Genomic DNA, 19,901 nt, shown 5'->3' with positions numbered 1-19,901 from the left:
CCCCTGTGCAGTGCTACAGTCTTGGGGTGAGGCAGCTCGAGAGCTGATCTTCGGGAAGGAACCTGGGGGCTGCTGTTTGAACATGAGCCAGAGTGTGCCCAGTGGCCAAGGAGGCTGGTGCCACCCTGGCCTGTGCCCAGAACAGCGCGGCCGGCGGGACGAGGGCAGGGATCGAGCCCCGGCACCGGGCACTGGGGAGGCCTCACCTCAAGGCTGTGCTCAGTTCTGGGCCCCTCACTTTAAAAGTGACACTGAGGGGCTGGGGCCTGTCCAGCCAAGGGCAACGAGGCTCCCGAAAGGACTGGAGAACATCTCTGATGAGGGACAGCTGAGGGAGCTGGGGTTGTTTAGTCTCAAGAAGAGGAGGCTCAGGGGGGACCTCATTGCTTTTTGCAGCTCCACGTAAGGGGCTGAGGTGAGTCGGGGCCTGAATCTGCTACAGTGCCTGCAATGAGAGGACAAGAGGAAATGGCCTCAGGCTGAGACAAGGGAGAGCCAGATTAGATACTAGAAAAAGCTTTTTTGCTGTTAGGGTGGTCATGCTTTGGAATAGGACGTGCCAGGGAGGTGGTGGAGTCACCATCCCTGGAAATGTTCAAGAGGCATCTGGAACTGGTGTTTGGTGATGCGGTTTAGTGGTTTTGGGTTTACAGTGATAGTGCTGGGTTGACGGTTGCACTTAAAGTCCCTTAAAGGTCTCTCCCGACCTTGACCATTCTATGATTCTGTGGTTTTTTGATTAGAAGAAGGCACTGAAAAAAAACCCAAACAAACTAATGGGCCAGAGCTTCAGCTGTTGCAATCTGGAAAACCCTTCAGGGAAAGCTATCACAGATTAAGTCTGGATTTTGGGAACCTCATGCTTGTTTGTACATTTTTCTGATGGAGTTTTGCACCAATATGAAGAAAAGGGAAGTGCTTAAATACTTGCTTGCCTCTGGTATACTCATCTCACTTCCCTTATTAGTGCTCATGGCGCTTTAGATAGACAAAATTCTGTGCTACAAAAGCACAAATTCCATTAGTAACTGAACAGTTTGTATCCAACAGCAATGCTTATTATGGTAACATATAATTAGAGAACTGAGCACTTGAACCCAGAGATGTGCCAACTTGTTCTCTAAAGTTACACCACAAGACAGTTAGTACACTATCAAAACAAGTGAAATAACAAGTTACATAAAAAAAAATAGTAAAACATCAAGTTTAGGCTTTTTGAAGGGCTTCCAATTAAGCACATGTCATAAAGAAAGATGGGAGAACTATATTTTTTCCCCTAGAAAAACCAGTGCAGTGCAGAATCTGTTCTTTGCTCAGAATAATAGAACAGTTTGAGTTGGAAGGGCCATTAAAATTAAACTTACTCCAACCCACCTGCCATTGGAAGGGACACCTTTCCCTAGACTAGGTTGCTCTGAGCCCCATCCAGCCTGCTCACAAATACTTCCAGGAATAGGGCATCCATAACTTCTCTAGACAACCTGTGACAACACTTTACCATCTTCACAATAAAGAATTTCTTCCTAATATCTAATACAAACTTATTCTAACTCAGTTGGAAGACTTTCCCCCATGACCCATCACTACAGCCTCTCATAAGAAGTCCCTCCCCTTTTTTGCAAGTCCTCTTCAGGTACTAGAAGGCTGTAATTTGGTCACCTTGAAACATTTTGTTTTTCAGGCTCTGCAAACCCAGTTCTCTCAGACTTTCCTCATAGGAAGCTGGCTCCATCCTTCTAACCAAGTTACTCTAAGAGCAACCTGGTGGTTCTCCTTTGGACTAGCTCCAACACATTGATGTGCTTTCCTTTTCCACTGATGTGGTCACTGCATCATAGCAGATCACATAGCAGATCAGGACAGAATACATTATGGTGATTTTTCAGTATTTTTCTAGCATAATTCATTTTATTACAGGACTTAAACTGCCTATCAAGATAAATGAATTGGAAATAAGAAATTTTATAAGCCTACAAACCCAAAGATATATGAGATACATGTGTGAGATGGTGGAAATTTTTCATCTTTTGTTGGATTCTTTGTAATCCCATCAATCAGTATTTAATCTCTCTTACTGTGGATATATTGACAGTCCTGGAGGCCAGACTGGCTGTCTTGGAGGCCAGCTGGGTATCAAATAACAATATAATTTGCCCACTATTATTGCTGAGCTGCTTTTCAAGTGATCTGTGCCCAGCATTTGTTTTGAAGTCTGTTTTCAGCCAAACTTCTAAGACTTACAAAAGTCCTGGACGGTCAACATTTCTTTTTATTGCGCTTTTAGTTCTTAGAGTCTGAAACTTTCCTGAACTGTTACTGAAAAATGTGATTAATCCACTCAAATGGTATTCATTAGCAACAAGCTCTAAGAGCTGTAATGCATCCCCTCTGCAGCACAGAAGTGCCAGAGGTGCTGTACACCTATCACTTTGGGAGCTGTAACTCCACACCTTGTATTAATAATTAACTCAGGCTTCTCTGGGACAATAATGCCTGGCCCCCTGAAACATTTATTAGTTCTTGCATCTGTAATTCAATTAATAAGCTTTCTCTAAAGCTTCTTTAAATTCACAGTTAGCTAGTGGGGGACACTTTGCCCTATCTTGTGATACAGATAATTTACCTCTAACACATGATACCAGTGATTACAAAGCTTGGTTTTGTTGGTCTGCGTTGTTTTTGACACATCCTCATGTTTGTTAAATCACAATACTTCCAATTGAGCATGAATATGTATACATGTGCTTTTGGTTTTTATTGTGGTTTCTAAAGTATTTCTAAGACTTGCCTATACTTCCTGTTATTTATAGCACAAAAGAAATGGAGGAAAGGACAAAATTCGACAGAAATCCACAGGGTTGTGCAAATAGAGGTATTAGACATCAACGTAGAAACCTTAGTTAAGTAATCTGTTGAACTATATTTAACAAGAACATGTATCACAGACATGGAAAGGATATGGCAAGCCTGGTCCCTGACTGAATGGTGCCAAGTTGATGCTGAACTTTTAAGGTCAGGAGGTTTAAGTAACTTACAAACAGAAGTCAGGAGTAAGTACTCAGTGGAGTAATTAGTTTCTACTAATCTGCTGGAGAACTGGTGGGGGAAGAAAAGCTGAGGAGAGAATGAATGTGTATTCTGTTTGATGGCTCCAGCATCATAAGCAATATGAAAATATTATTTAGAATGTTATTGGTAAAACTACGAAAATGTAAGATATGCTTGTAAGATATCAAAGGTAACTTGATTTCTTTTATTCCAACAGTGAAAAAAATACTTCCACTATTCTTTTACAAAGTAATTTCTATTTTTTTAAAGTATTTTTTCAATTTCATAACAATAATACAAAACAATTTAGATTGGAAAAGAGCCTTATGACTATCAAGCCTAGCCATTAACACAGACAGCACTGTCAAGTCCATCTCTAGTCCAAGTCCCTCACCATGACATTTACACATTTTTTCAAAACCTCCAGGGATGGTGATTCAACCACTTACCTGGGCAGCCTGTTTCAATGCTTGACAACTTTTGGTGAAGAAACTTATATATATCCAATCTAAACATCCTCTGAAACCATTCGAGATTGTTTCTTGTCCTGTTTCTTGTATCTGGAAGAAAAGACTGATTCCCTCTTCACCACAACCTCCTTTGAGGAGAGAAACTGGCTGAGGGTGCCCTTGATCCCCTCCTCTGGACCATCAATAGAGCAGGATTGTCCTCAGTACTGAGCCCTGGGGAACACTGCTGCAACTGGATGACAGATGGATTTAACTCTTTTCACTCTGTTCTCTTTTGGCCATATAGCATGTGCTACTCTTTTATTAATTATGTGGTGATTATTAACTATGTGATGATTTTGGCCATTACTTCACAAGAATTGGAAACATTTTTGCTGCCATTTTAAATGCATGTTTGAAATATCTTCTTGTCATGATCTGTGTGCATTAATGGTCAATGCATTAATGCCAGCAATACTATTAATTAAAAAAAATAATTAAAGTGTGTTGTTAGTAGACCAGAGTAAATGAAAATGAAAATGCTACTGCAAGTCCACCATTTGGACTTAGCAATTATACAATAAACTTTTTACTATGGGAAAGCAATTTACTAAGAAAGTGAAAGTGAAAGTTGCTTCATGCTTCCATGATGAAACATGAAAATATCTTCATAAATATTGTGCACATGCACATCCAACAGTTTTCTTGGTCCAGTCTTTCTTGTGCAACTTAGTTGACTGCACTTGAAACCACTCAGTAAGAAATGGTTGTTTGTGATGCAATGATGAACTAAATCCAATGCAGAGAAACCAAATGAAAATCAGTGAAAATAATGTTATAAAACACTTAGGAATGATGGGGTGCAAGAAGAGACGAAGTTTCAGCCACTGGCAAAGCAGAATCCAGGGAAGCATTCAAGAGCATCATCAGCGTAAGATCTATAGTCCAGATCACCACCTCCAAAAAGCAATTTCTTGGTTTGTCCTGAAGAAAAAGCTTAAATACTGATTACACTTGAAAGATTGTTTGATAGGGGTCCAGGAGGCAGATGAGGATAAGAAAAACTAGTTCTAGTAGAAAATCTTACAGAATTAATTTAAAACAATTCAAAAAGGGGTTTAAGAGAATTTTGTTTTTAGGAATTTGATAGTGGAAAATTCCTTCCTTTTGCCTTAGCTTTATTTTATATCAGAACAAGTTTGTGGAGAGCTTGAGTGTTTCACCTATAGATGTAAAAAGTACTCATATATGCTATCGCTATCAAGGATTTTTAAATGTATTTATTGCCGTTTTCACATTATGTTCTTAAATTTCTAACTTATTGCTTCACTCTGAAAAAAAACCCGACTTAAAATTTGAAAATTTCATATTCTGCAACATAACATAATTAGTGACTGAAAACACAAGTTTTCTACTCTGTATGTTTTGATTTCAGAAAATTTTCATGAACAAACCTGAATTACGCAGTGATAGAAGTGATAGTAGAATATAGTATGCTGGCCAGGGAGATTGGTAGGTATGCAGTTTACTGAGTCTTCCTGCTTTTATGGCACTGTTCCTGCCCTGTCTACTGAATTTAGGAGGAAACTGCCATCTGCTGTCAGGATGCCCTTATATCTGTTGACAAAGCATTAAGATTTCGGATCCTGAGGCTTGGTTTTAAAGGTGACCCTTGGACACAGGTTTCCTGAAGCAGAATTAATCTGTTTTCTGCTACTCACTTGGAAGGGCTGAAATGTAATTATTTTTCTGAGAATCAAAATGAAAAAATGATATGTAAGCAGTATGTTGTAAAGGACTCAGAGTGGCTTGGAAAATAAAGAATCCTCAATCAGTGTCAGTACTAGGTAAATACAGAAAGATCAGATTTAACAATCCAGAATGCAAATGTGATCTAGAACAACAGGATTGGAAATAAAGGATCGACACCCTCAAAAGTATACTGACTTGATCCTCAAGAAACATGTTTGATGTGATCGATAGGTGGGCTCTGTGGCTGTGGGGGTGGCTGTGTATTTTTATCTTTTCCAATCTGAATCTTTGCTTTACTTTTGCTATAGAGAGAAAAAAAAAAAAGGTGGTTAGATTAGCATTCATAATTTCAAATGTTGGAAAATGCATGCAGTAGTCCTGAGAAGGCCAGGTGAACTTATACTGGCCCTGATGTTTCACCAAAAGGGTTTGGGTGAAAGCACTTGGAAGGGGAGAGTTCTCAGAGGACTCTCTAATAAGGACAGCTCTCAATAACTGAAAATTAAATTCAATAACTCAATTTTGCACTTATGTGTGCTTAGCTTTGGTACTGCAAGTTAAAGCAACTGTGTTGCAGTGGATGTCTAAGTTGTGAAAATCTTTGATAGATCTTCAGACTGAAGGTTACCCTAAGCATTTGCAGTTACTAAAAGCACACAGCTACTTTTAGAGATGTTGAGATTTTTAACCATTGAATTAGAAAAGTTATGTCATGGCTAATGGCCTTCTTCTCACATAATTTTATTTCTCTTGTATCTCAACTACACTGCTATACTGTCATTAACGCTGCCAGATTTTGCTGTTTAAAACTATGTTTTTCCTTCCTTGTACAAAATATATGAGCAGAAAATATAAGCATGATAATTAATTTCACTTGGTAAGCTTATAGGTAGCAGTTCTGGAAAGAAAGAAAAGTGCATCAACATCAATATGCATTACAATTAGTATTTTCCCAATAGTCTACCTTCTTCTAGATGCTTTGTACAATACAATATAATAATAATAAACATAATATAGAAAGCTTTGAAGTTATACAGTGTGACAACAAAACAGTTTACAGCATTGTGTGTACACTGAGAGTTAAGAATCCTTAGTCTGTTTTCCAGTGGTTTGGGACATTTAGCCTTTAGAGCATATTTTCTCAGGAGAAACATAGTGGAAAGTCATACATGGAAATTGGATTAAGTAGAGGAAACATTAAAATGCACTGAAACTCATCTCTTTATTGTTTTAATCCATGGACTTTATGCATTTTAAAAAGAGTTTAAAATTCTTCCTTTCATCTTTATATTATTTAAATTATATCTCCATAGGCAAAATTTTAGCCCTTTGGGGACCAGTGAAGCTCTGTTTGAAAGCAATTACTCTGGGAATGGTACAGCTAGAGAAGATACATACAGAAATTCAGAAGGGCTAAATCAAATGTAGTACTGAGAAGGGTGGGCAAAGGGAACCAAAACTCTAGTGTACACATCTGTCTCCCTGGGAATGCATCCTAAGCTGAGAAAACAGAGGGGAGAGGGTCAGAGGTATCCAGAGTATGACTAAGACACAAAAGAGATAGAATGTTGGTAATTAAAATGATTATGGACTTTTATTCACTATCAAAGAAGAGAACAAGGAAGAAATTAGAAGAGCAGGAAAAAGCAAAGGATTTCAGAAAGCAAGAAAGGTGATCACAGCCAAGGATCCACAGTGTCTTATGAAGATGCTTCTTTCTTCTTTTGAAATAACTGTCAGAATAACAGGAATAACTGTTTGTGCATCACATAAATGGGCAGTAGCTGAACTGCAAAAGCCAGTTTACTGACTTACTGTGATTAAACATATTTGGTAACCGTGACTGGACATAGGCAAATCTGAGAGCTCCAAATATGTTTGTATCAGATCAAGTGAATGAAGTTGCTTGTATTTTTGCATTACATATACATTACATATAGAGTCTGCTGCAAAATACAAAAATGCAGAGTTTTTAGCTTCAAACTTTACTAAGTTAACAAGATTTTATGAGGAGCAAAAGGATAACATTAATATGATAGAGACAATATAAAATTTACTATAACATAATCTATATCTCTCTTTTGCCTTCATTTTCCAGGGAAGCACAGCTTTTTGTTGAGAAGTTTGAAGGTGCGCTTGGAAAAGGAAAAGGAAAAAAATTCTATGCATACAAAGTGATGATGATGAAGGTACACTGATTGTTTTACTAACTTCCTGTAAAGCTGATGGGAAGCCTTCTGGAGATTATTGCCATGGGTAGTCATCTTCCACAGTAGCATTCCTTGTCTCTCTATGTATTTTTAACTTTTATTTTCACTGCTCTTGCATGAAAATATTTCTAATGAAAGCTTATGGTTTGATTTTTGAAACTTGTCATCAAAACAAAAATCAGCTGTTTTACAGGAGTTTGCAAGGGTTCTGTATCTTGTGAAAGCTAATTTGTCTTGGTGTGGATTGGGTATTTGTGTGGACTGAATCCAAAGTTCAGTTTTTCCCTTGAGACAGCCCTCTGTAAAAGACAAAGAAAAAGAGAAAGAGAAGAAAAAAAGAGAAAATAAAAGAAAAAAAGAAAAAGAAAAAAAGAAAAAGAAAAAGAAAAAGAAAAAGAAAAAGAAAAAGAAAAAGAAAAAGAAAAAGAAAAAGAAAAAGAAAAAGAAAAAGAAAAAGAAAAAGAAAAAGAAAAAGAAAAAGAAAAAGAAAAAGAAAAAGAAAAAATTGGCATGAAAGGAAGTGATTAGGTAATAATTCTTCTTGTGGTAGAAATAGGAGCTTCACACAAATCCAGTAGAAGCCATTAAAATAAACAAAAGGAGATGGCTCTTCACAAACAATTACTTTGTGGATTCTGCCAATGGATTTTGTGGATGATTAAGGGGTTACATTAGCTCAAGAAGAACCAAGCATCTGGCCACTGAGATGATGCTGAGGTTTCTGTTTTTGTTGGTTTTTTTTTTTTTTTTTTTTTTTTTTTTTTTTTTTTTTTTTTTTTTTCCCTGTGACTCTTTCCAGAAATGGATGAAATTTCAAAGAGATTTTGAAAATTTTAAGACAGCCTGCATACCCTGGGAAATGAAAATTAAGGAGATTGAAAGTAAGTAAGTAAGAATAGGATCTAGCATGATATTTCTGATGTCTGCCAAATGATAATTTTTTTTAGTATATGCATCTGTATTCAATGTATAGTCTAAAATCAATGAGTATTTATTTTTTCACTAATATTTATTAAGCTTGATAGTATAACTAGTTGAAAATTCTCTTCAGAGGGTGTCAGTTTACAGATTAAAATTGTCACTATATAGGTAGCAGTTAAAGAGCCAGTGTTGAAATTAATCCTAGAAAAGTTTAATTGGGATTTAGCCATTCACTTTATTCACCTTCACTTAATTTTGTTTGTATTTATTTTTTACAAATTATACTATATAGGCTATACTGCAAATATTTCAATTATTTCTGCTGCTTTTTTTCATTATCTTGAGCTTCATGTAAGTTGTCTTTCTCTCATTGTAAGGCACATAATAAAACACAGAGAGTGCAATATTGGTCTTGGATGCCTCATATATGGATGAGGCAGTCTAGTTAGTACTATGGGTGTATTTGAGAGTAGGGGTCTGTCACGATTCAGTTTTGTGTTGAAGTTCCAGTGATGAATGGTAGGCTCCCTTCTTCAAGATGCAAGTCCCTTCTAGAACAGGGAGACTGGTTTCAGAACCAAGGGCATCAAGCTGTGCTGTATCCTTATGCGGACAATAGGTGAATCTGATGCTGCAGCTTTGATGTTTAGAGGAGAAGTTGATTCATGTATGAAATATTTATATTTAAAAAATACAAATGCTTCTTTTCTTTACAGAACAGATATTCAGTATTATCTGTGCAAAAGGACTTTATGGGAATCACACAGACCTGTGTTGGGACAGGCTGTTGGGACAGGGCAACTCCTATTCCACTGATGAAATTTATAAAATGCACACCAATCTTCATGCCAATTCCTTGTGTGGTGAGACTGTGGGTGCAGAAAATGATGGCTAAAGACTACTTAGAACTATTTCGTTCATACACAGAACATCTTGCACCTTAGAGTGGATTAAAAATACTGGTGAAACTTGGGCTGGTTTTGTTCACAGCTAGTGCAGTCCATTTGTGATATTTTCTGTGTTCCCTGTTGCAGGCCCCTGTTGGGACCTGCCCGCTCTGAAAATGCAGCTGAGGGCAGTCATGGCTAAATTGTCCTCATCCATAGTTAAGCTTTTTACTTACCAGCGGTGTCTTTTCTTGCCTGATTGGTGAAAAAGAATAAAGCACACGAGTGGTCTCTGCATTGGCTCGCAGTAACTATACTGATGCAGGTACTCCAACCCATTACCTCACTGTAAATGTTCCAAATGGATGCATAGCAGAGGTTTCATCAGGGTAACTGATACAAGTACTGTAACTCAGTGCATGAAAAGAAGGTATTCCCAATACAATAGAGATATTAGGATTTGAGCGCAAGAAATAATGGGGCATGGAGAGGTCTACAAAAGTAACCTGAAATCAGAAATTTCCATCATTTCCTGCACTGTATTTTTTGAGTCAATAATATACCCCAAGGGCTATAGTTTGGTTATAATTGGGTAATCTGCATCTCACAACCAGATAGGCTATCTCAAAGTCTCTTGATTTATACCTTTCCCCAGACTTCCCAATATGTTGGTCACTGCTGAGATTGGCCACTTCACACAAAATTACAATATGATGGTTTAATTCTGAACCGTGAATAAAGCAGATTCAAAATACTGAAATCCTTGACAGAATGGCTTGCTCCTTCCTACAGCTGTGATAAATGTCTCTTAGTTAGCCTCTTTTTATATTTTGGGATTGTACCTATTTAAGTGTATTAAATTGTCTACCAACTGAGCTGTTAAAGTAATATAAGCATATATGAATATATGCATCCCAATTAACACAAGATATATTAATTTCATATTACAGACTGAAAGGATGTGTTACATGTCTGAAAAAGAGTTTGGAAATAATGATATAAATAAGTGTTTCTGAACAGAGAGATTTACTTTTCATTTGCTATCAGTGTGCTCCATGCTGCCAAACTAGACTGTATGAAAAACCTATTGAAAGGTCAATTTTTCCTGTGAAAATGAATGGTAATGGAACTGAAACCTAGTACTTTTCTAACTGACAGCTCTCCTGTAGTCAGCATAACTGTGTTAAAGCAAGCTGGGGTTGAATCTGAGCTTTTATTTTTATTTGGCCTGACTTGCAGAGCATGGGTAAAAACAGGCTTTTGGTTCTCAGTACTTCCCCCCCAGCCTGTAATCTGTGCACAGGTCTGGGTCAGGGGTGTCTCAGGTCAAATACTTCACCTAGAGATGGGACTGCCTGCACACCTGGCTACAGATGGAGCACATAAACAGAAGATAAGAGAAGGAAAGGGTAGTAACACTTGCAGATAAAGTTTTTAATCTCTAGTGAAAAAAATCTGGTCAGCACTCTTATAACAGCACTGACAAGTGTTTTATCATCTTGGAAAGACTTACCTTGCTGGCTAATTCTGCACTGCTTCCCATTAAAACTGGGCTGGTTCTGATTTAGCATGTCAAGAATGCTTAAAATCCACATCAGACAGGAAAAAAATAAAAACTGAAAGATACTTCTAGAGATTACTTAATAATAGCAAGCATCACAGCTTTTATATGACCCTAGAAAGTCTATTTAACTATAGTTTTATATTTTTGTTCTTGTTTTTTCAGCCATATCAGGACATCTAGTATGCAATATGCAAAAATTTATTAGAAGTATGGTAATAAAGAAAAAATTAAAATAAATTAAATTTAGAATTAATTAGAATTTCAAATTAATTTAAATTTGAATCCATCAAATGTGTAAAACCCTCTCTCGATTTTACTTTTTTTTAATAAGTTTTGTGCATCCTTAGATAAAATAACTTCAAAAGACCAGCTTATCTGCCTTTTAATCTCATCTCATGTTTTCACAGGTCATTTTGGCTCATCAGTAGCATCTTATTTCATATTCTTGCGTTGGATGTATGGAATAAATATGATTCTCTTTGGATTGACCTGTGGTCTTGTAATGGTGCCTGAGGTGGGAGTCTTTTAAATTGTCTTTAAGGATTGCCATAAGGCTTTCTATCTTTGCAGTGAGATTTTATAGGGCTGCAGCTTTTAAAATGTTTTTAGTCTCTTTATGCTCCATTTGCAAGAATTAGACTTTACTAAGCCTGTAAAAAAGGGCTTCCTTTGTGGACAGTTGTCTCTACAGAGAGATGTCTTGAATTAAACAGGATGGGAAAATGTAAAAATATATTTAGAGTTGTCTTCTGAAATGGTTTTTGAAGTCTGGGATGACATAGATATGGGGGTTCTTTGCTGTCTGGGGAAGTGGATTTGTTTGTTTGTTTGTTTGTTTATTTGTTTTTTTGTTTGGTTGTTTGGTTTTGGTGGTTCTGTGCATAACAAAGTAGAGGAACTGAGACTAAGAAAACTTGAGGGGGACTATTTTGTCTAAATGTGAATTGCAATAGAAAGATGCATCCTCATGAGGCTTAGAGGATCCTTCCAGATGTAACACTCACATGTTGGTAAGGCACAACAGGGTTATAAAGTCATGAGAGACCTCTCATATTTCACACTGTGCAACATCTCTTTTAAGAGTGGTACATAGAGCAGATATTGGACTCAGACATAAATTACTTCTATGAAATGTAATACTTCCTATTCTTTGTAATACTTCCAAAGAAATTCAAAGATGGTTTCTTTGAACCATCATTTTGCCCTTCTAAAAGCAGGGCTTTTATGGAAGTAAAATTATTGTGCCATCTCCCAGATTTTAATATCCCATATTCCTCTTATTTTTCTCATTTTGTAGAAGGCAGATAAGAAAGAGATAGGAATTTCCAACAACTTCCTGGCCCAGCATTTCAGTAGCATGATCCCTCCAGGTAGATGTCTACCAATCTATAGGGTTTGATGGGATTCATGATCTGATGTCATTGCAAAAACATCTCTCAATGATTTTTGAGTGGTTTTGGGAATTAGGAGATGTCCTAGCTGACTGAATGCTGGCAAGTGTTCCGATTTTCAAGAAGGGCAAGAAGGAGAACCCTGAAAAATACAGGCCTGTCAGTCTCACTTCAGCGCCTGGTAAAGTTAAGGGGAAGTTTTTATCTGTGAGGTATTGAAAAACACCTGAAGAACAACGTGGCTGTTCAATGCCAACACGGCTTCATAAGAGGAAAGTCCTGCTCTTCAAAATGATGATCCTTTTATGAAAAAGTAACTCAGCCAGGTGATCAAGGGAAGCCAGTGGATGCACTCTTTTTGGACTTCAGAAAAGCTTTCAATAGTGTCTTTCCCTCTAGGATAAAGTGTGCAGCACACAGCTGGATAAACACATCATGGAGTGGGTGAGCAACTGGCTCAGGGGTTTGACACAAAGGGTGATAGTGAATGGGGGGACATCAGACAGGTGACCTGTCACCAGTGGGGTTCCACAGGGCTGCATTCTTGGCCCTCTGATCTTCAACATCTCCTTAATGAACTTAGGAGTAGAAGGGATACTAAGCAAGTTCACAGATGATCCAAAACTGAGAAGACCTGTTGACTCCCTTGAAGGCAGAGAAGCCCTGCAGGGAGATCTCAGCAAATTACTGAAACGAGAAATCACCAACCATTTGAAGTCCAACAAGGGAAAGTGCTGGATTCTGCACTGGGGTGGGGCAAACCTGCATGCATGGTCAGACTGGGGAATGAGATGCCAGAAAGCAGCACCATGGAAAGGGACCTGGGTTTCCTGGTCAGTGACAAGTTGAACATGAGCCAGCAGTGCCCTGGCAGCCAGGAGGGCCAAGCGTGTCCTGGGGGCATCAGGCACAGAATGGCCAACCAGGCAAGGGAGGAGATTGTCCTGCTCTGCTCTGGGGCAGCCTCACCTCGAGTGCTGGGGGCAGTTTTGGGTGCAATAATATAAAACAGACATTGAGCTGTTGGAGAGTACCCAAAGGATCACGAAGGGCGCCAGGAGAAGCTGTATGAGAAGCAGCTGAAGTCACTTGGTGAGCTCAGCCTGAAGAAGAAAAGATTAAGGAGAGACTTCATCGCAATCTACGACTTCCTCATGAGGGGAAGAGGAGGGGCAGCACTGCTCTGTGGTGACAGTGACAGGGCCCTTGGGAATGGCCTGAAGTTGTGTCAGGTGAGATTTAGGTTACATATCAGAAAAAGATTCTTCATCCAGAGGATGGCTGGGCACTGGAACAGGCTCCCCATAGAAATGGTCACAGCTCCAATACACAGGATTCAATAAGTTTTTGGAAAATACTTTCAGGCACATGATGTGACTCTTTGAGATGATCTTTTGCAGGGCCAGGAGTTAGACTTGATAATCTTTGTGGGTCCACTTCAACTCAGCATATACTTGCATCATCATTTTGTGATCTTCCTTAGAAGCCAAAACAGAATAAATGTCCAATAGTTTTCAGGGTGAACCTTGAAAGGACCCCTTATAGGGAGGAGATATACTGTGCCTGAACAAGCATCTTGGCAAAAGGAAGGAAAATTTCAGAATCCAAAAACTGATTCCCTAGCATCTTCCCATACTTTTCATTTGAAATATCCCAATAAAATCCATGTCTTTGTAAGATAAACACCACTCATTAGAGAAATATGGATGCACTTCTCTCTTGCCTTTGAATGTAAGAGGCACTGTTAGCAATCCATTGATACTAGTGGAACCTTAAATTTAGAACACATCCCTGAATGCATATGCTAAGCACAGTTGCAATCAGTAATGTGAGGAGCAGTGAAAGGAATTGTAGAAGTAGGTTTTTCTCATTAGGGAGTTTAGGAACATAAAACCAGTCTTTCAAAGAAATGACAGCTTACTGTCCTTTCCTTTGCTGCTATTTTTCTTTAAAATATAAATGACTGTCATTTTTTGGTTTCAGGCTTTGATGGGTAAGCCATATGGCTCTTTGCCTAGAAAAACTGTCCCAAGAGCTGAAGAAGCAACTGCTATGAATTTTGCTACCCTCTGGGATTTTAGTGTAAGTGCATGATCTTCAAATATTGCATAGCCACATGACTTTTATTCTCAATTACTTCATTATTTAATGCTCAGTTATTTAATATGAAGTATTTCAGGAGATAATTCACAAGGAAATTATTTTTCATATTTTTTTCAGAAGCTCTCTGTATTGAGGTTTCTTTCAGACAAAACACATAATGAAGCTTGATATACACAAGCATGTCTCAGTATATGTAGCAATCCAAAGACACATGGGGAAATATCTCAAAGCTGGTTTGTCGTTCTGGGGTAATGGGTTTCCATTTCTGAAGTGTGACTTTGGTCTTCTGCTTTTATATAACTAAGATTCTGAATTTTAATATGCAATATGAATTAGGGAAAAAAGAAAAGAAAATATATTAAAAATAATAGTGAACTCCACATATTTTATCCCTTTGATCGCATACAATGACAATGATGGATTCTCCTTGGATAAAAAAGCATTGGAAGCTCTTTTTAAAAACATATGTATATAACATTTTGCAGTGACTACTTCTTAAAACTTCATTTAATCTTGTGCACTAGAGGTTGTGTTTTTGAGTGACAGTAAAAATAAATCTAAACATGTGGCTAGTGAGTTAGATAATGATACTGAAATTATAAAATGAGAAAGAAAAATATCACGGAAATATTGGACAAAAAAGGAATTACAGCAACTTGAAGATTTTGCCAAGAGAATAGGCTAGAAGAGCTTTATACAGAATATCAGAACAAAGCTTGTAAAATAAATGTGTTCCAAAGAAGATGGATGAAGGCATGGTGGAAAGACAGGAAACGTTTTTAATAATTGTCAGAAATGAACTGACGGGTGTGAAGAAGAAAATACAATAAGTAACAGTGTAGCAGTTAACAAAAGGAGCAAATGCAAACATAATAAACATGGAATTAGGCAATGAAAGAGATGGATCCCCTGAAAGATTGAGGGGAAAAAACATTCTTGAGGCATGTCAGATTGTCAAATATTCCCTGAAGACAATGACATCTGTGTCTTGTCATCTCTGTGCTTTAAACAGCACAGGAAATAGTACCTTTCATCTGCTAGCAACACTTGTATGCTACCAGGTGATTTAGAAATAAATGAACACACATCACTGATCAATATTTTCTCCTAAACAAAACTCCAACAAAATCCAAGAACTCCAAGCCCTACGTAAGGGTATTAAAAAAATGCAGCAGAAAACACTGTCCCCACTAGATAAGCCAACATAATGGAACCTGAGATGAGCACAGATGCTGCAGGCCTAAGGGAGGTAAAGGTTTGGTTAGCATCTGGACAAAAATTCCCACTGTGGCAAACAGTGAGAAAGGAAGCAAGTGCTTATCCACATGCCATCCCAAGTTATGCGAAACTCGTGGACACTTGGAACTTGGACTGTATAAAGGGGATACCACAGAAGAATATCTTGGGACTCCTCCACTGAGAAGACCAGGGTGAAAAAGGACTGGCAGGGTGGCACATGACTCCATGTGGTGATAGTGGTATCTCTTTACCTTTCTACTCAATCTCTCTGTCTCTCCATTCCTCTTTCTCTCTCTCTGTCTCTTACACCCTCTCCCTCCCATTTCTTTCTCTCTCTCTGTGTCTCTCTCCCTGTCACACTTACCATTAACTAAAATCTGTGCTGTTGAATTCAGAGTATGGTCTCTTATGGTCACCTTATTTTGGGCAGAGACATCTGTTTATAAATGGATCATAACACCTAACCACTCTCTAAGACAAGAAAATATGCGCTCAACATGCCCATTCTGCTTTCTCTTGTGCTCGATTCACATTACTGACATGGCAAAGGGAAGCATATTTGGATTGTGATATATTCTACTTGGAATTCAATTTGCACACGTAGTTTTCAGATTATAATCCAGTCATAAAATATTAGTCTCAAGTTTTATTGCAATAACACATTCCACCAGTAGTCTTTTATGTTAGGCTCAAGAAAGGAGTGAAAGACATCTTCCATGCACACTTCTACAGAATTGAAGTTATTTCTAATCTTACATTGAAATGCTGTGGAATTGACAAACTGAATGATACACAGTGCAGGAATTACCCCTGTCTTGCAGAGCACAGAGATTAAAAAGGCATTTTAATGATTTTGGGGATCCAAAAGGTTTTCCAGAGTGCATTAGGCTGTATTGAAACCTGGGCTAAAATGGAATTATAGGATGCTATAGGTGACCAAAAATATGCAATATACATACTATTGAATTTGAATGTGTCCTGACTGGTGTAGATGGTTTACTAGTACTTAGCAAGAAATGTGCTCCATTAGAATACTTGCCTTATTAGAGATAAGCATATTTTTATCCCTCATGCATAAGCACATCTCTCAAATCTAGTCAGAGATGAAGAAAAATGAGATATGTGGATCAAGATATTTTGAATAATATTTATGTGTGCCATATATTAATATTTAGTTTTCATCTTAGAATTGTGAATTAAGTTTTTCAAATAGCCTGAGACTCATTTTCAAATAAGCCTGAGACTCATTTCATGTATAGGAAAAGCTTCAATAAATCAAGTGAATGTTTTGAAAAAATAAAAGAGAAAGATGTTACTAATTTTAAGGAAAGTAGGCAACTGAAAAACAAGGGTAGAAAATGTTTTTTTAATTCACCAACCCATCCTATTACTGTATTACTGTCAAAATTATGCATGGTTTATCCCCCAACTTTGCGGTGAAATACTACATATTGCACATGGAATTTTTACACCCAGCTGGAGGTTTGCCACTGTTGTGCATGCGCTGAGCTGTCCAGGTAAAGGCTCTGCTTTTGGCCTTCTTCTAAGAGATCAGTTCTTGCACTAACCTGAGAATTACCAGGAAAATTTAACTATTTGATCCATGCAGACACCAGCAATTTCTTACAGTCAATAATGAACTGTTGAAATTTAGAAAAATCATCTGTCTGACCCATAGAAGAGAGGGAAATTCATATTATGATATTTAGAAAAGAAGAGAGGCTTTGAATTGCAGAGAAAGATAGTGAACTAATATTGCATTTTTTACAGCCCTAGAATGGAGTTTAAATGTGCAAAATAATTACATACTGAATAATCTCCTATAAAATGCCCCTACCTATTGGTTATCATATATACTGAATGATCACCCAATGAACAGCAGACAACTGTTATTAGACAAAGAAGGCATATGAGGTTTTCATATCAAATTCAGGCAAATAAATTTTAGAAAGGTGAAAATGAAGTTAAAAAGATGGGATTTTATCTGCAAGTAACCTGAAAAACAATTTTTGTAAGACAGTGTGTTTCTTTCTTCACAAGAAGTATGTTGATGATGAAGTTTTGACTCATTAAATTGTAGAGGGATTGTTAATGACCAGTTCTAAAGGATTTTAAAGTTGCTACAAAATATCCTATGTCTTTTTAAAATAAAGGTACTCTGTTCCTATCCTGTGAGCTTTATTATAGTGATGTTTGCAACTAATTTGAATTCACTGAAATGAATGTTTTAGTATAATGCTATTGACACACTTACTGATTATATGCATTATATATAAAAGTATAACAAAGTAACATTATAATTTCTTTTCTGACTTTTCAGGGCTTTGCACAGTATTCTGTACTCTTTTATGGTTATTACAATAACCAGAGGACAATCGGGTGGCTCAAGTTCAGGATGCCTCTTTCATATTTCCTTGTTGGAGTTGGGTCTATCGGCTATAGCTTTATGATTGTCACTCGAACGTAAGTTCTCCTTGGCTCTGGAAAAAAGTACATTCAAAAAGGCAGGTAATTCCACTGTTGACCCTGGAGACTGTCTTTTTTAAAAATGCAGTAATTCTAAGTACAGGACAATGTTAGACCAAGTGCAAGGTCAAAGTTCTGTAAGACATGTTCAACCTCTATTTTTTTATCTATTCTGCACCAGTGTTGTGCAAATGTGAATAAATCTCTACTGAAATAACAAAACAGTTCTCTCCTGAACTTCAAAATTAAAAATGAATGCATAAAGTGAGGAAGAGATCTGTCAGCCCATCTTTTTATAATACTTGGCATCCAGTAGATTTTCAGCTAAAATCCAGGAAATTCCATAATTCTACCTTCAGTGGGACTTTAAAATCTTTTATGAAGGAAGAACACAATGAAGAAGCATACGGCAAATCTGCATGTAGCTCACACTCCATAATAAATGCTGCCAGTTAATGTAATCTTTAATACCCTTGGTTCAAGCAAGATGACCACCTAACACAGTAGTACACGTCTAGCAGAGATTTTATAAAAAGCCTGTTGTGAAAAAAATAAGAAGCTTGCAGTTCAAGACTTAAAGACACTTTTAAACATAGACAAAAATGCAGTTAGTGTACTTCCATTGTTTTGTTCTCTAGCCAGTATTTTTCACTTGCATGAGCACTAGGTTAATTCATGTTCTATTTTCAAATTGGCTTCCTTTGAGAAAAATCATTTGAGAAAAAAATGTCTTCAGTCATATATAGGTATTTTTGGAGAGGAAATAAACTAGTACAATAAAATAGCAATTGATTTAGTTCAAAAATAAGTTTTTAAATATTTTTGATAAAACAACTACCAAGATTAGAAAAGTCTTAGTCTCAGACAATTTTATTTCAATGACTCTCACTCAGACAAAAAAATAATCCTGATAGCAGGAAAACCCTGTAGATCAAAACAAAGGAATATCCTTAAGAAAAAAAAATACGTTGTATGTGCTAATTTTCCATCTGACCATATGGCACTAATGATGACCAATATTTAGTTGGTCATATGAGAGTTTTTGTGATGACAAGAACTTTTCTGTTTCTCCAGAAATAAACACAGTGAGCACAGAAACTAAAAGCAATGTAGCAGGAGGTGGTATCATTTCTCTGCTGTTGACTGAGAACAGAGAAAAGTTTATGTGAAAGAGATAGTGAGGACTATAAGCACTATTATTTTATTTAGGGGAAATATTTAGATGTAGGGCTCCTCTCTTCAACTCTTGTAGTGTATAACATAAAACTGAAACATTTGTGATCGCAAAGAAATTATATTCTTACCACAATGTTCAAAATTTCATTAGAAACTCTTGAGAAGGAAATGCCGTAGCCTGTAAATCAGAAGCAGGGCAGACTTTATCAAGAACCTTTTGTAATGTCTGACTCTTATGGGTAAGACCAACCTTGGTACTGATTCTTGGCATCTCAGAAAGATTTTCTGTATTTACTTACTATTCTCAATCTAGATTTCTCAGCCTGTATTTTACTGAACTTTAAAAAGTTCACTAGTGCACAGTAGCACATAGCAGTATTATTATACATAGTAGTATTAATATTAATAATAAAGAATTAATTATTAATTAATTAATAATTATTAACAAATCAACAACAACAACAACAATAATAATAATAATAATAATGCCACACTATATGTACAATGTAGTACATAGAATGCATTATTATTAATAGCATAGCTGAGGTGGATTATTAGGATTTAAAAGTGTTACATTTTCCTGACCAGAAATACTGATGACTGAGTTATGTGTATCTTATCAGCACACTCTTTCCTTGTGTTTAATAACTTCTTGAATTAGGTGACAAAGTATGCAAAGAAATACTATGGTTTTT

The 19,901-nt window shown here is 37.0% G+C and overlaps 1 protein-coding gene across 1 annotated transcript in view; it reads left to right on the top strand.

Moving 5' to 3' along the window:
* Positions 1–19,901, top strand: part of TMC1 (transmembrane channel like 1) — a 55,270-nt gene that overhangs the window by 19,891 nt on the left and 15,478 nt on the right. The window contains exons 5-9 of the mRNA XM_059492670.1: positions 7,348–7,438; positions 8,259–8,340; positions 11,239–11,345; positions 14,206–14,304; positions 17,885–18,027. Of these exons, the coding sequence (XP_059348653.1) occupies positions 7,348–7,438; positions 8,259–8,340; positions 11,239–11,345; positions 14,206–14,304; positions 17,885–18,027 (522 nt within the window). The remainder of the gene's footprint in view (positions 1–7,347; positions 7,439–8,258; positions 8,341–11,238; positions 11,346–14,205; positions 14,305–17,884; positions 18,028–19,901) is intronic.

Source organism: Ammospiza nelsoni, chromosome Z (assembly GCF_027579445.1).
Source record: "Ammospiza nelsoni isolate bAmmNel1 chromosome Z, bAmmNel1.pri, whole genome shotgun sequence".
Classification (NCBI taxonomy): domain Eukaryota; kingdom Metazoa; phylum Chordata; class Aves; order Passeriformes; family Passerellidae; genus Ammospiza; species Ammospiza nelsoni.
Note: the sequence above shows the minus strand (reverse complement) of the source record. Positions and strands in the feature narration are given on the sequence as shown.